This window comes from Globicephala melas, chromosome 8 (genome assembly GCF_963455315.2).
Source record: "Globicephala melas chromosome 8, mGloMel1.2, whole genome shotgun sequence".
Classification (NCBI taxonomy): Eukaryota; Metazoa; Chordata; class Mammalia; order Artiodactyla; family Delphinidae; genus Globicephala; species Globicephala melas.
The window spans coordinates 55,406,093-55,422,119 of NC_083321.1; the positions used below are offsets into that span (position 1 = coordinate 55,406,093).

The following is a 16,027-nucleotide window of genomic DNA, read 5'->3' on the forward strand; positions in this document are numbered from 1 at the left end:
AAGGCCCCATGCCCAGGGGTGAACATTACTGTGAACTGTTGAACATTATTATCTTTCTTCCAGATATGTCCTAGGCATTTCTGACATGCAAAATCTGTACCTCCTTAATAGAAATAGACATCCTCAACAGAAAAGAAAATGACTAGCTATTTTTTTCTTTTTTTTTAAATTGAAGTATGGTTGATTTACAATGTTGTCTTAGTTTCAGGTGTACAGCAACGTGATTCAGTTATAAATACATATGTACCTATTTTTTCAGATTCTTTTCCCTTATAGATTATTACAAAATATTGAATACAGTTCACTGTGCTATATAATAGAAGGTTCTTGTTGGTTATGAAAATGACTAGTCTTAAGGTTGAAAGCTGTGTAAAGCTAAAAGTCCACAGAAAATATAATCAACAAGTATCCAAATGTTCCATCACACAGTACTTTTCAGAAAAAGGAGGCTTAAATATTAACTATCTTGTACATACAATGATGTACAAGAGACAAGTCATTTCTGCCCTTCTAAAGGCAAACTAATTCCTACTTCAAAGGGTTGTAGTCAGGTAGTGCGGAGGATACAGTTCTTCCCTGTAAGGAGCTTGCAATCTAGATGAGGAAACAAAATTGATGTCAAAAAACCATTAAAGAACAACTGAATGTTAAAATAGGAGATAACAACTAAACAGGAGTTGAAAGAATGAAAAGATTTAACGTTAGCTGAAAAAGAGTTGCTTTGAGAAGAGGTCTGACCTGGGTTAGCCCTCATCCCATCTAAAAAGTTTAAAAGAAACAGGGAAGAGTATTGAAAAGTGAAAACATCAAGCAGAACCAAAACGATGTGCTCCATAAATAACTTAGCCATAAAAATTGATAAGCACCAAAATTCCTGAGGCCCAGTAACTTCTTATTGTCATTTCTAGAATGCACAACAATTTGGAAAAGAGAAACCTTTGGTGCTTACATCAGCCTGCTCCTGCGTATTAAGTTTTCCTTATTTTTGACTAGCAATTTTAAGTTTTCATATGTCATTTCATTTACTCTTTCTTACAAGCTCTAAGTGTAGTGTTATTCACATTTGACAAGTAGTAAGTTGAGAACTGTGGCAATAAAAAGTAGTCCAAAAGTGACTGGCTTCTTTTTTCTTTTGGCATGACACTTCTGGCATGACAAATGTGGGGAGTCCCGCAGACCCACTCCTCAGTGAAACTGGTGAAAGTTATAAAATAAAAAACAAAAAAAAAACAAACCCTACCCCCACCCCAGCCACCTCTGAAAATGGTCCTAAGGTCATAAAGAAAATGAAGAAACACCTATTCAAGAAAATCTACTAAAACTTGGTAAGGACAAAGAACTTTTGTGGTGTCTGAATGACAATCTTGCTCCCACCCTTCCCCATCACAGCTTAGCACGACAGAACCTCCACTCCAGATTGATAGAGCCAAGGACACAGGGCTCTCCTGAAGCCCAGCTCCCAGTAAGAGGACTATCCTGACATGATGAGCAGCACAGCACGCCAGCATTTCTCACCTTGCCCACAGCTACCTGTTGCTGAAGCTAAGCTGTGGGTGAGTGTGGTTGAGAGGTGGGGGCTCCCTTCTCCCCAGTCCCTGCTCCTGGGACAGAGGCTCTACCCTGGGTGAGGACCTGCAAAGAATACTAGACCTGGATTATCTTGCCCCAGCTCACCGGGTAAGGCTTCCATGGTAGGAGCGGCAAGCCAAGGAGACCTGGGGCTACAGCCACCCACTCAATTGAACACTCAGCTCCTCAACTGAAATGTCACTTAAAGAGAAGTGTCCACTGTTCCTGCCCCCAGCACCACAGCCGTGATTCAGAGATTTTCACTGGGGCTAGAAGCAGCCATAAACCAGACTTCCAAATCTCTTCCCAGAGGAATTGACTTCACTTGTGGGTAAGTTCAAACCTAAGAGTGCTCTTAAAAACAGTGGTTGTAGTGAAAGACCATTGAGAAGAGATTGATATTCTTTGGAGATAAAGGCTAAACTGCAGACCTGCTGGTTTGCTGGAGAGAAATGGAAAGAGACAGAAGAGATCTTTTGTGGTCAGAATAAATTTTAAACACTGACCTTGGGAAGTACATCTTTAAAGAAGCCTGAATTTGACTGGATTAGTCTGTGAAGCAATTTATGCCCCCAAACACTGCTGAAAACAACAGAGCAAGCAGCCGCAATCAGTGGAGTTTAAGAGCTGGGTATGGTCTGGGAAAGAAATAGCCAAAAGAGCCCTGCCAGAATCAATGCCAGCTCTGGATGATAGTGGGCACACCCAAGGCTGTATCCCCTGAGGGGCAACATCAAAGGCTTCACACTGCTGATGGAGAGGGAAAAAGACAGATCTGTATCTAGAATAAGGAAATCCTATAACTCAAAAACAAAAAGACAAATAAGCCAATTAAAAAATGAGCAAAGGACTGAAATAGACATTTCTCCAAAGAAGATATACAAATGGTCAACGGGCACACACAAAAGATATTCAACACCCTTAGACATTAGGGAATGGCAAATCAAAACCACAAGATACTGTTTAACGTTCATCAGGATGCCTATAATCAAAGAAACTGAAAATAACAAGCACTGGTGAAAATGTGGTAAAAGTGGAACCCTCATACCACTGGTGCGAATATAATATGGTACAGCCACTGTGGAAAATAATTTTGGCAGTTCCTCAGTAAGTTAAATTAGAACATAAACATATGACCCAGCAGTCCTACTCCTAAATATATACTCAAAACAACTGAAAACAGGTGTTCAAACAAAAACTTGTACACGGATGTCCATAGTATTATTATTCACAAAAGCCAAAGGTGGAAACAACGCAATGTCCGTCAATGAATGAATGGCTAAACAAAATGTGGTATATCCATACAATGGAACATTATTCAGTAATAAAAAGAAATGAAATTCTCATACATGTTAACAGAAATCAGACACAAAAGGCTACACACTGTATGATTCCATTTATATGAAATAGCCAGAAATCCACAAAGACAAAAAGTAGATGAGAGATTACTAGGAGCTGGAGGTAAAGGGAATGAGGAGTTTTTGCTATTGAGCTTCTGTTAGGGTGCTGGAAAATTCTGGAACTAAATATAGTAGTGATGGTTGTACAACACTGTGACTATAATGGTACTGAACAGTTCATTAAAAATGGTTACACTGATACATTTTATATTATGTAAATATCCACAATAATAAAAAAAGCAAACCCATCTAATGCCAAACCTCAGTACACAGTATGAGATCCAGTATAAGAATGCCCACAGTATAAGATTCGGATATAAAATTACACATCTTCATGGGTTCCATTTAATAGACTTTCAGTTCATTCTTCACTTTAATAATTATTTAAATGTATAAACTCTAGTCCTGAATACTGTTCTTGTTATATGAAGTATAACAAGATTTTCTCAGCCTAATTTAATTTCACGATGTGTGATCATTTATCTACCACATTCTGACACAGAATTGTAATTAAAAGCTTAAATATGAATTACATATTTACATATAAATTGTAAACTATCAAAAGCAAAAGGCAAAGAGAAAATCGACAATGAAATACCACTTCACACTCTCTGGTATTGCTATAACCAAAAAAGAAAAGCAAGGGGAGACCTTCAAGATGGCAGAGGAGGAAGACGTAGAGATCACATTCCTCCCCACAAATACATCAGAAATACATCTACATGTGGAACAACTCCTACAGAACGTCTACTGAACGCTGGCAGAAGACCTCAGACCTCCCAAAAGGCAAGAAACTCCCCACATACCTGGGTAGGGCAAAAGGAAAAAGAAAAAAAGAGAGACAAAAAATAGGGACGGGACCTGCACCTCTGGAAGGGAGCTGTGAAGGAGGAAAAGCTTCCACACACTAGGAAGCCCCTTCACTGGCAGAGACGGGGTGGCGGGGGGGACACTTTGGAGCCACGGAGGACAGCACAGCAACAGGGGTGCGGAGGGCAAAGCGGAGAGATTCCCGCACAGAGGATCGGTGCCAACCAGCACTCACCAGCCCGAGAGGCTTGTCTGCTCACCCGCCGGGGAGGGAGGGGCTGGGAACTGAGGCTCAGGCTTCGGAGGTCAGATCCCAGGGAAAGGACTGGGGTTGGCTGCGTGAACACAGCCTGAAGGGGGCGCCACAGCTAGCCAGGAGGGAGTCCGGGAAAAGGTCTGGACCTGCCTAAGAGGCAAGAGACCATTGTTTCCTGGTGTGCGAGGAGAGGGGATTCAGAGCACCGCCTAAACGAGCTCCAGAGACGGGCACGAGCCGCAGCTGTCAGCGCGGACCCCAGAGACTGGCATGAGACGCTAAGGCTGCTGCTGCTGGAGCCACCAAGAAGCCTGTGTGCGAGCACAGGTCACTATCCACACCTCCCCTCCCGGGAGCCTGTGCAGCCCACCACTGCCAGGGTCCCGTGATCCAGGGACAACTTCCCCGGGAGAACGCACAGTGTGCCTCAGGCTGGTGCAACGTCACACCTGCCTCTGCCACCGCAGGCTCGCCCAGCACTCCGTGCCCCTCCCTCCCCCCGGCCTGAGTGAGCCAGAGCCCCCGAATCAGGTGCTCCTTTAACCCCATTCAGTCTGAGTGAAGAAAAGATGCCCTCAGGCGACCTACATGCAGAGGCGGGTCCAAATCCAAAGCTGAACCCCAGGAGCTGTGCGAACAAAGAGAAAGGGAAATCTCTCCCAGCTGTCTCAGGAGCAGCGGATTAAAGCTCCACAATCAACTTGATGTACCCTGCGTCTGTGGAATACCTGAAGAGGCAATGAATCATTCCAAAATTGAGGCGGTGGACTTGGGAGCAACGATATATATATTTTTTCTCTTTTTGTGACTGTGTATGTGTATGCTTCTTTGTGTGATTTTGTCTGTATATCTTCGCTTTCACCATTTGTCCTAGGGTTCTGTCTTTCCAGTTTTTTTTTAGTATAGTTTTTAGAGCTTGTCATCATTGGTGGATTTGTTTTTTGGTTTCGTTGCTCTCTTCTTGCTTTCTCTATTTTTTTATTACTTTTAAAATTTTTTTAATTTTTAACAATTATTTTTTATTTTAACAACTTTATCTTTTTCTTTATTTTTTTCTCCCTTTTCTTCTAAGCCGTGTGGCTGACAGGGTCTTGGTGCTCCAACCGGCTGTCAGGCCTGTGCCTCTGAGGTGGGAGAGCCGAGTTCAGCATATTGGTCCTCCAGAGACCTCCCAGCTCCACATAATATCAAACAGTGAAAGCTCTCCCAGAGATCTCCATCTAAATGCTAAGACCCAGCTCCACTCAATGACGACCAGCAAGCTACAGTGCTGGACATCCTATGCCAAGCAACTAGCAAGACAGGAACAAACCCCACACATTAGCAGAAAGGCTACCTAAAATCATAAGGTCACAGACACCTCAAAACATACCACCGGACACAGTCCTGCCCACCAGAAAGACAAGATGCAGCTTTATCCACCAGAACACAAGCACCGGTCCCCTCCACCAGGAAACCTACACAACCCACTGAATCAACCTTAGCCACTGGGGGCAGACACCAAAAACAATGGGAACTACGAACCTGTAGCCTGCGAAAGGAGACCCCAAACACAGTAAGTTAAGCAGAATGAGAAGACACAGAAACACACAGCAGATGAAGGAACAAGGTAAAAACACACCAGACCAAACAAATGGAGAGGAAATAGGCAGTCCAACTGAAAAAGAATTCAGAGTAATCATAGTAAAGATGGTCCAAAATCTTGGAAACAGACTGGAGAAAATACAAGATATGTTTAACGACGACCTAGAAGAACTAAAGAGCAAACAAACAATGATGAACAACACAATAAATGAAATTTAAAAGTCTCTAGAAGGAATCAATAGCAGAATAACTGAGGCAGAAGAACGGATAAATGACCTGGAAGATAAAACAGTGGAAATAACTACTGCAGAGCAGAATAAAGAAAAAAGAATGAAAAGAATTGAGGACAGTCTCAGAGACCTCTGGGACATTAAACACACCACCATTTGAATTCTAGGGGTCCCAGAAGAAGAGAAAAAGAAAGGGACTGAGAAAATATCTGAAGAGAGTATAGTTGAAAACTTCCCTAATATGGGAAAGGAAATAGTTAATCAAGTCCAGGAAGTCCAGAGAGTCTCATACAGAATAAATCCAAGGAGAAATACGCCAAGAGACATATTAATCAAACTATCAAAAATTAAATACAAAGAAAAAATATTAAAAGCAGCAAGGGAAAAACAACAAATAATATACAAGGGAATCCCCATAAGGTTAACAGCTGATCTTTCAGCAGAAACTCTGCAAGCAAGAAGGGAGTGCCAGGACATATTGAAAGTGATGAAAGGGAAAAACCTACAACCAACATTACTCTATCCAGCAAGGATCTCATTTAGATTTGATGGAGAAATTAAAACCCTTACAGACAAGCAAAAGCTAAGAGAATTCAGCACCACCAAATCAGCTTTACAACAAATGCTAAAGGAACTTCTCTAGGCAGTAAGCACAAGAGAAGGAAAAGACCTACAATAACAAACCCAAAACAATTAAGAAAATGGTAATAGGAACATACATATCGATAATTACCTTAAATGTAAATGGTTTAAATGCTCCAACCAAAACACACAGACTGGCTGAATGGATACAAAAACAAAACCCATATATATGCTGTCACCAAGAGACCCACTTCAGACCTAGGGACACATACAAACTGAAAGTGAGGGGATGGAAAAAGATATTCCATGCAAATGTAAATCAAAAGAAAGCTGGAGTAGCAATACTCATATCACACAAAACAGACTTTAAAGTAAAGACTATTACAACAGACAAAGAAGGACACTACATAATGATCAAGGGATCAATCCAAGAAGAAGAATCTTAACAATTGTAAATATTTATGCACCCAACATAGGAGCACCTCAATACATAAGGAAAATGCTAACAGCTATAAAAGGGGAAATCAACAGTAACACAATCATAGTAGGGGACTTTAACACCCCCACTTTCACCAATGGGCAGATCATCCAAAATGAAAATAAATATGGAAACACAAGCTTTAAATGATACATTAAACAAGATGGACTTAATTGATATTTATAGGAGATTCCATCCAAAAAGAACAGAATACGCTTTCTTCTCAAATGCTCATGGAACATTCCCCAGGATAGATCATATCTTGGGTCACAAATCAAGCCCTGGTAAATTTAAGCAATCTGAAATCGTATCAAGTATCTTTTCTGACCATAACGCTATGAGACTAGATATCAATTTTTTTACAGGAAAAAACCTGTAAAAAATACAAACACATGGAGGCCTAACAATACACTACTTAAAAACCAAGAGATCACTGAAGAAATCAAAGATGAAATAAAAAAAAATACCTAGAAACAAATGACAATGAAAACACGATGACCCAAAACATATGGGATGCAGCAAAAGAAGTTCTAAGAAAGTTTACAGCAATACAATCCTACCTCAAGAAACAAGAAACATCTCAAATAAACAACCTAACCTTACACCTAAAGCAATTAGAGAAAGAAGAACAAAAAAACGCCAAAGTTAGCAGAAAGAAAGAAATCATAAAGATCAGAGCAGAAATAAATGAAGAAGTAATGAAAGAAACAATACCAAACATCAATAAAACTAAATGCTGGTTCTTTGAGAAGATAAACAAAATTGATAAACCATTAGACAGACTCACCAAGAAAAAAACGAGAAGACTCAAATCAATAGAATTAGAAATGAAAAAGGAGAAGTAACAACTGACACTGCAGAAATACAAAGGATCATGAGAGATTACTACAAGCAACTATATGCCAATGAAATGGACAACCTGGAAGAAATGGACAAATTCTTAGAAAAACACAAGCCTCCAAGACTGAACCAGGAAGAAACAGAAAATATAAACAGACCAACCACAAGCACTGAAATTGAAACTGTGATTAAAAATCTTCCAGCAAACAGAAACCCAGGACCAGATGGCTTCACAGGCGAATTCTATCAAACATTTAGAGAAGAGCTAACACCTATCCTCAAACTCTTCCAAAATACAGCAGAGGGAGGAACACACCCAAACTCATTCTACTAGACCACCATTACCCTGATACCAAAACCAGACAAAGATGTCACAAAGAAAGAAAACTACAGGCCAATATCACTGATGAACATGGATACAAAAATTCTCAACAAAATACTAGCAAACAGAATCCAACAGCACATTTAAAGGATCATACACCATAATCAAGTGGGGTTTATCCCAGGAACGCAAGGATTCTTCAATATATGCAAATGAATCAATGTGATACACCGTATTAACAAACTGAAGGATAAAAACCATATGATCATCTCAATAGATGCAGAAAAAGCTTTCAACAAAATTCAACACCCATTTATCATAAAAACCCTCCAAAAGTGGGCATAGAGGGAACCTGCCTCAACATAATAAAGGCCATATATGACAAACCCACAGCCAACATTGCTCTCAGTTGTGAAAAACTGAAACCATTCCCACTAAGATCAGGAAAACAAGGTTGCCCACTCTCACCACTATTATTCAACCTAGCTTTGGAAGTTTTAGCCACAGCAATCAGAGAAGAAAAAGAAATAAAAGGAATCCAAATCAGAAAAGAAGAAGTAAAGTTGTCACTGTTTGCAGATGACATGATACTATACATAGAGAATCCTAAAGACTCTACCAGAAAACTACTAGAGCTAATCAATGAATCTGGTAAAGTAGCAGGATACAAAATTAATGCACAGAAATCTCTTGTATTCCTATACACTAATGATGGAAAAATCTGAAAGAGAAATTAAGGAAACACTCCCATTTACCATTGCAACAAAAAGAATAAAATACCTAGGAATAAACCTACCTAAGGAGACAAAAGACCTGTATGCAGAAAACTATAAGGCACTGATGAAAGAAATTAAATATGATACAAACAGATGGAAAGATATACCATGTTCTTGGATTGGAAGAATCAACATTGTGAAAATGACTATACTACCCAAAGCAATCTACAGATTCAATGCAATCCCTATCAAACTACCAATGGCATTTTTCACAGAACTAGAATAAAAAATTTCACAATTTGTATAGAAACACAAAAGACCCCGAATAGCCAAAGCAATCTTGAGAAAGAAAAACGAAGCTGGAGGAATCAGGCCACCGGACTTCAGACTACACTACAGCTACAGTAATCAAGACAATACAGTACTGGCACAGAAACAGAAATACCGACCAATGGAACAGGACAGAAAGCTCAGAGATAAAGCCACACACATATGGTCAACTTATTTTTGATAAAGGAGGCAAGAATATACAATGGAGAAAAGACAGCCTCTTCAATAAGTGATACTGGGAAAACTGGGCAGCTACATGTAAAAGAATGAAACTAGAACACTCCCTAACACGATACACAAAAATAAACTCAAAATGGGGGCTTCCCTGTGGCGCAGTGGTTGAGAGTCCGCCTGCCGATGCAGGGGACTTGGGTTCGTGTCCCGGTCCGGGAAGATCCCACATGCCGCAGAGCGGCTGGGGCCGTGAGCCATGGCCGCTGAGCCTGTGTGTCCGGAGCCTGTGCTCCGCAACAGGAGAGGCCACAACAGTGAGAGGCCCACGTACCACAAAATAAATAAATAAATAAATAAATAAAAATAATTTAAAAAAAACCTCAAAATGGATTAAAGACCTTAATGTAAGGCCAGACACTATCAAACTCTTAGAGAAAAACATAGGCAGAACACTCTATGACATAAATCACAGCAAGATCCTTTTTGACCCACCTCCTAGAGAAATGGAAATAAAAACAAAAATAAACAAATGGGACCTAATGAAACTTAAAAGCTTTTGCACAGCAAAGGAAACCATAAACAAGACGAAAAGACAACCCTCAGAATGGGAGAAATTATTTGCAGATGAAGCAACTGACAAAGGATTAATCTCCAAAATTTACAAGCAGCTCATGCAGCTCAATATCAAAAAAACAAACAACCCAATCCAAAAATGGGCAGAAGACCTAAATAGACATTTCTCCAAAGAAGATATACAGATTGCCAACAAACAAATGAAAGAATGCTCAACATCACTAATCAGTAGAGAAATGCAAATCAAAACTACAATGAAGTATACCTCACACTGGTCAGAATGACCATCATCAAAAAATCTACAAACCATAAATGCTGGAGAGGGTGTGGAGAAAAGGGAACCCTCTTGCACTGTTGGTGGGAATGTAAATTGATACAGCCACTGTGGAGAACAGTATGGCGGTTCCTTAAAAAATTAAAAATAGAACTACCATATGACCCAGCAATCCCACTACTGGGCATATACCCTGAGAAAACCATAATTCAAAAAATCATGTACCACAATGTTCACTGCAGCTCTATTTACAATAGCCAGAACATGGAAGCCACCTAAGTGTTCATCAACAGATGAATGGATAAAGAAGATGTGGCACATATATACAAATGGAATATTACTCAACCATAAAAAGAAACGAAATTGAGTTATTTGTAGTGAGGTGGATGGACCTAGAGTCTGTCATACAGAGTGAAGTAAGTCAGAAAGAGAAAAACAAATACCGTACACTAACACATATATATGGAATCTAAAAAAAAACAAAGGGGTTCTGAAGAGCCTAGGGGCAGGACAGGAATAAAGATGCAGAGGTAGAAAATGGACTTGAGGACAAGGGGAGGGGGAAGGGTAAGCTGGGACGAAGTGAGAGAGTGGCATGGACTTATATAAACTACCAAATGTAAAACAGATAGCTTGGGGAAGCAGCCACAAAGCACAGGGAGATCAGCTCAGTGCTTTGTGACCACCTAGAGGGGTGGGATAGGGAGGATGAGAGGGAGACGCAAGAGGGAGGGGATATGGGGATATATGTACATGTATAGCTGATTCACTTTGTTATAAAGCAGAAACTAATACACCACTGGAAAGCAATTATACTCCAATAAAGATGTTTAAAAAAAAATGAAGAGCAACAATAAGTGTTGGCAATAATGGGGAGAAACTGGAACCTACATACACTGCTGTTGGGAATGTAAAGTGATGCAGCCACTTTGGAAAATGGTTTGGTGGTTTCTCAAAATATTAAGCATAAAGCTACCATGTGACCCAGCAATTCCACTCAAGAGAAATGATATCATATACTCATCCAAATGATTTCACAAATGTTGATAGCAGCATTAATCATAATAGCCAAGAGGTAGAAATAATCCAAACATCCATCAACTGCTAAATGGATAAATAAAACGTTGGATATCTATACAATAGAATACTAGTTGGATATAAAAGAAATGAAGTATTGATACATGCTACAACTTGTATGAACCTCAAAAACGTTGTGCTAAATGAAAGAAGCCTGACACAAAAGCCCATATGTTGTATGACTGCATTTATATGAAATATTCCAGAAGAGGCAAATCTATAGAGAGCAGTTTAGTGCTTACCTAGAACTCGGGGTGGAAACAGGAAGGGATTGGTAATGGGTACTGGGTTTCACTTTGGGGTGATATAATGCTCTCAAATTAGATTGTGGTGATGCTTCCACAGCTCTGTGAATATACTAAAAACCACGGAACAGTATACTTTAGGTGACTGATTTTTATGGTATGTAAAATGTATCTCAATAAAGTTGTTTTTTAAAACCTGCTCCATTTTCTCATTCCCAACTTTACTTTTTATGATTCACCAAAATAAACCTTCTAATCTGTCCATCCGGTGTCCAGTGAAAACCCCACACTCATTTTAGTTACTTGACTCTGCTCACATTCCTCCCCTACCTGAAGTACTCTCCCTAGGGTACAGTTAAGTCACATACTTATTTTGAAGATGTTTCTGACCAAGTCAATCCTCATAGACCTAATTACCCTCTAGATTTCATAACACTTATAACTTGTAACACTGTAACCTCAAGTATATACATAAAACAGTTTCACCTTATTTCCTATCAACGTCTAGATTTTGCCACAATCCCTAATTCTTGCCTTTAATCTCTTTTATCTTCTCAGAGACAAACTAGTTACTCCAGAATCATAAAGATCAAACATAATTGTGAAACTCAGCTAGGGCTCTAAGACAAAAAGGAAAAGGTGTACAACCAAAGAATACTGTAGCATAAGTAACATCAACAGTGAATGAAAAGCATGCTCCTTCCTCTCTTATGCCCTGCCAACTCACCAGCTTCACCAACCAGAACCCTGAGTACATCTTTGTATCCCCTTAACAGCACAGAATCTTGAACACAGATGGTACCAAAGGTCTGCTGAATAACAAATTAATGCTTTTGAATGCAACTTCCTACATGTGTATTCAGGAGTCCCCAAACCTTAGCAAATACCTGAAATCTTAAAGCAGGAAATGGGAATGAGGAAAAACAAAACTAAAATGATGGGACATGCATTTACTTCTCGACAGCGTATTATGTTCTTACTGTGCATTTCAAGGTGGCATCTTACTGCTGTCCTCAAACCTGAGTATGTACCAGGCATCCTTATCTTTAAGTAGTTACTGGACTTCATTGTTATCAGAGCAAAAAAGAGCACTATTAAGAGAAGCAAGGACTTAGATGTGACACTTCACTTCCTCCTAACAGTAGGGTGCCAAGACTCAAACCCCTATGCCTCTACATGCAGTCCGGAAGAAATCCACACAATGAAGCTTGGAAGTGTAGAGATGTGTGAGGTGGGAATAAGGAGGAGCACTGCTTTCAGAGGAGAGTGTGTTGGTAGGCAGAAGACAAATCTTAGGAGCTGAACTGCTGAAAGCAACAAAGACAGTGGGCTCATAAAACAAAAGCCACAGACCGCTGAAACCTGTGCTAGACCCTGAATGCAGGAGCCTAGTATCAATGAATTCAAGAGCACCTTTCTGACACTCTGAATAGACAAAGCCTAATTCCACTACATAAAATTCCTCAACCTGGCCCTGGAGTACTATGAACATAGAACACTTCTCATTTGTTTAGCTTCAGAAATACATTTTCGGACTTCCCTCGTGGCGCAATGGTTAAGGATCCACCTGCCAATGCAGGGGACACAGGTTTGAGCCCTGGTCCGGGAAGATCCCACATGCCGTGGAGCAGCTAAGCCCATGTGCCATAACTACTGAGCCTGCGAGTCACAACTACTCAGCCCACGTACCACAGCTACTGAAGCCCGCACGCCTAGAGCCCATGCTCCACAGCAAGAGACGCCACTGCAACGAGTAGCCCCCACTTGCCTGCAACTAGAGAAAGCCCGTGTGCAGTCACTTAGACCCAACACAGCCAAAAATAAATAAATAAAATTTAAAAAGCCCCGATTTAAAAAAAAAAAATACATCTTCCTCCTTTCTCTGTATTTATTCTTATTTGGTAATTTACCTTGTGTTGTTTAGTGTCCAAAATGCACATATTGTAATCATTCAGACTTGCTTAGGGGATTTCTCTGGTGGTAAAGCAGTTAGCTCCAAATTTATAATTATTTAAGTTTGTTACAGATTTTTTTTACTTGTTTAACTTGGGTCTCTTTAATAATTCCCTTTATATTTGTAAAAACTCCTTTAGATTATACATTTCCTTCTGTATCATTTACTTTTTAATATTTGGTAGTTTAGATTAAGGGATCATGAAATGTATTTAAGGTGGGTAATTCTTCTTCACTTCAATATTCAGATGACTATTAAGGTGCAAAGAGAAAATTAACAACATAAATGGTTAAAAGAGAATGTTTTCTTCAATTTACATATTGTTATTTTATCATCTGCTGCCTTCTTTGAACTCATATACAGATGCTAACACTCCTACTTTAAATGTTCAACCAAGCGTTTTTATTCTGCTTTTTGCAGAAGGCTATCATCTAGATTTCTTCAAACCACATATGAAGAAAGACAGCATTTGATTATTATTTTGAATAATGATTTTGACACATCAGGATAACTTCTCCCAGTGAATATGCTGTTCAATAATATGAAGAGAAAGCATCATTATCAAGAGTCAGAATATACTGAACCAGAGAGAGTAGTTTTGTACAGGTCTTGTCATTTGATGAAATCACCCAAATATATAAAGAATCTTGATTTCTCAGAGATACAGAAATCAGTAAATAAATGAAAGAAATACAAAAAGCACCACTCATCAACATACATTTCTCTTTGTACCTTATACTACTGGTCAATGATTTTAAACAGGCTGTCTAATTGGTAAATGAAAGGCTTTCAATTGCTGACATGTAAGAAAAACTGGTAACTTTTAAATTTCCTGCAACAAGAGCAGGCTGACAGTATGTGGTGCATAGCAGGAGCTCAAAGAATAATTGCTGAACAAAGAATTAAAATAAAAGCCTTCATGAGGTATACAGACTAAATAATTTCTTATGAAAAATGTATTTTCTAAAGACTCTGAAAAAGAAAATATTCACATGTATGCTTTTCTATTTTAGTTCCATCTCTTAAAATAACAGTTACACCCAAAAATGTAACTTGGGGGTTGAATTTGCAGAAAAGATCTCTTAGAATTTTTATTAATTTCTTCAAATTTCTCTAGTTCACCAATTCACAGTTATAAAAAAGGCAACTAGAGTACTAAATTAAAAATCCACTCCTTTCAGTCACAACGTAGGTAATACAGCTGGTTGGACAGAAAATTAGAGAAGTGTGAATTTTCTATGCACGTTTTTTAAGGATTATTATCAACAAAGTTTCATGTTCTATCCACATAACTCTCATTAAATTTAAAGCAAACCCTCAAATGAAAAATATCGGAGAGCAATATATCCTCCAAGATGGGAAGCACAGCTTACCGTAACTTGAAAAAGTTCTCCAGCCCCCTCACAGTCATTGGATGTGATTACTGGAGTATGAATATGCACAAAGCCACTGTCCTGGAAGAAAAAGAGAAACCACTTTTCTCAGTATATTTGTATGTGAAACACTTCCAAGAACATACACTTCATTATATGATTCAAATAGCACTAAGAGAATGCCATATCAAATCCCTCCTTAATCCCCAAAATAAAACTATTAAAATATCAAATGGAGAGTTTACTATGCACAAAGAATTTTAAATCAGAACTGACTTAGACAATATCTAGTCCAATCTCCTCACTGGAAAGACAAGGAAATTGAAGCCCAGAGAGATTTAATGAGAGGCCAAAATCATACAACGCGTCAGAGTCAGAGCCGGGACTAGAACCTAGGTGCTCAGGATCTCTCTCTGGTGCCATTTCTTCTTCCCACTTTTCCAACATACTGATAGTGATTTAACACACACGCACACACACGCACACTCACTCAGGGCTAATGCATAATGATGTTGCCCACACTGCTAAGGGAATAAAATGATCAATATTAAGTTGTTATTTTGGAATGAGACCCTCAATTGTAACAAACCACCATAAAGGAGATAAATTAAGGTTGACAATCAGGGACCGCAGAAATAAACAGCAAAAAGGCAGGAATGATTTTTAGGAAGTCTGTCATTAAACTGATGGCACAGTGCACCGCACATGGCACAGGCAGTGCACTTCCTTTGCCTCAAGGAAGATTGTGAGCAGCAAACCCATCCATTACTAAGGCACCCAACTGCAATCCTTCTGCTCTAAAGTCTGAGACTATTTCCATTAGTGAACCACAAAAGCTGTTGCTAGTAAAACTGAAATAACCCAGCAACTTCAAGGTTATGCTTCTTTCACTTTGACTATGGATGTAGGCGAAAGGTTACAGAGAGCATAAATGCTGCAGGGTGGGGGTGGAGGCAGCTAAAGTGAATTTATTCTGCAAAGGCATAAGAGTATGTGTTCAATGTAAACATTTTGTTCTTGACATCAATACAATAAGTTCATATATATCCATCTAATCTCTGCTAAATTCTGCCAGTACCTACTGGTGGAATGTAAAATATGTCAGTGTATTACCAGGGGCCTCCCAAATTTACCCCTTCCTTCCTAAAAAGGTTGAATTCAAGTATTCTGGCTATGATACAAAGTATCCAGCCAACAACTTGCCTTATGATGTAGACTGATTAAATTTTCAAGCTATAAA

The 16,027-nt window shown here is 39.3% G+C and overlaps 1 protein-coding gene across 7 annotated transcripts in view; it reads right to left on the minus strand.

Annotated features, from left to right (window-relative positions):
• The window catches only part of NARS2 (asparaginyl-tRNA synthetase 2, mitochondrial), a 147,891-nt gene that overhangs the window by 120,823 nt on the left and 11,041 nt on the right, over nucleotides 1-16,027 (minus strand). For all 7 annotated transcript variants that reach the window (XR_009564928.2, XR_004034949.3, XR_004034948.3 and 4 more), the window contains exon 5: nucleotides 14,788-14,868. Coding sequence is in view for 4 of the 7 variants with exons in the window: in XM_060303770.2 (XP_060159753.1) it covers nucleotides 14,788-14,868 (81 nt within the window). In the remaining 3 variants the exon portion in view is untranslated. The remainder of the gene's footprint in view (nucleotides 1-14,787; nucleotides 14,869-16,027) is intronic.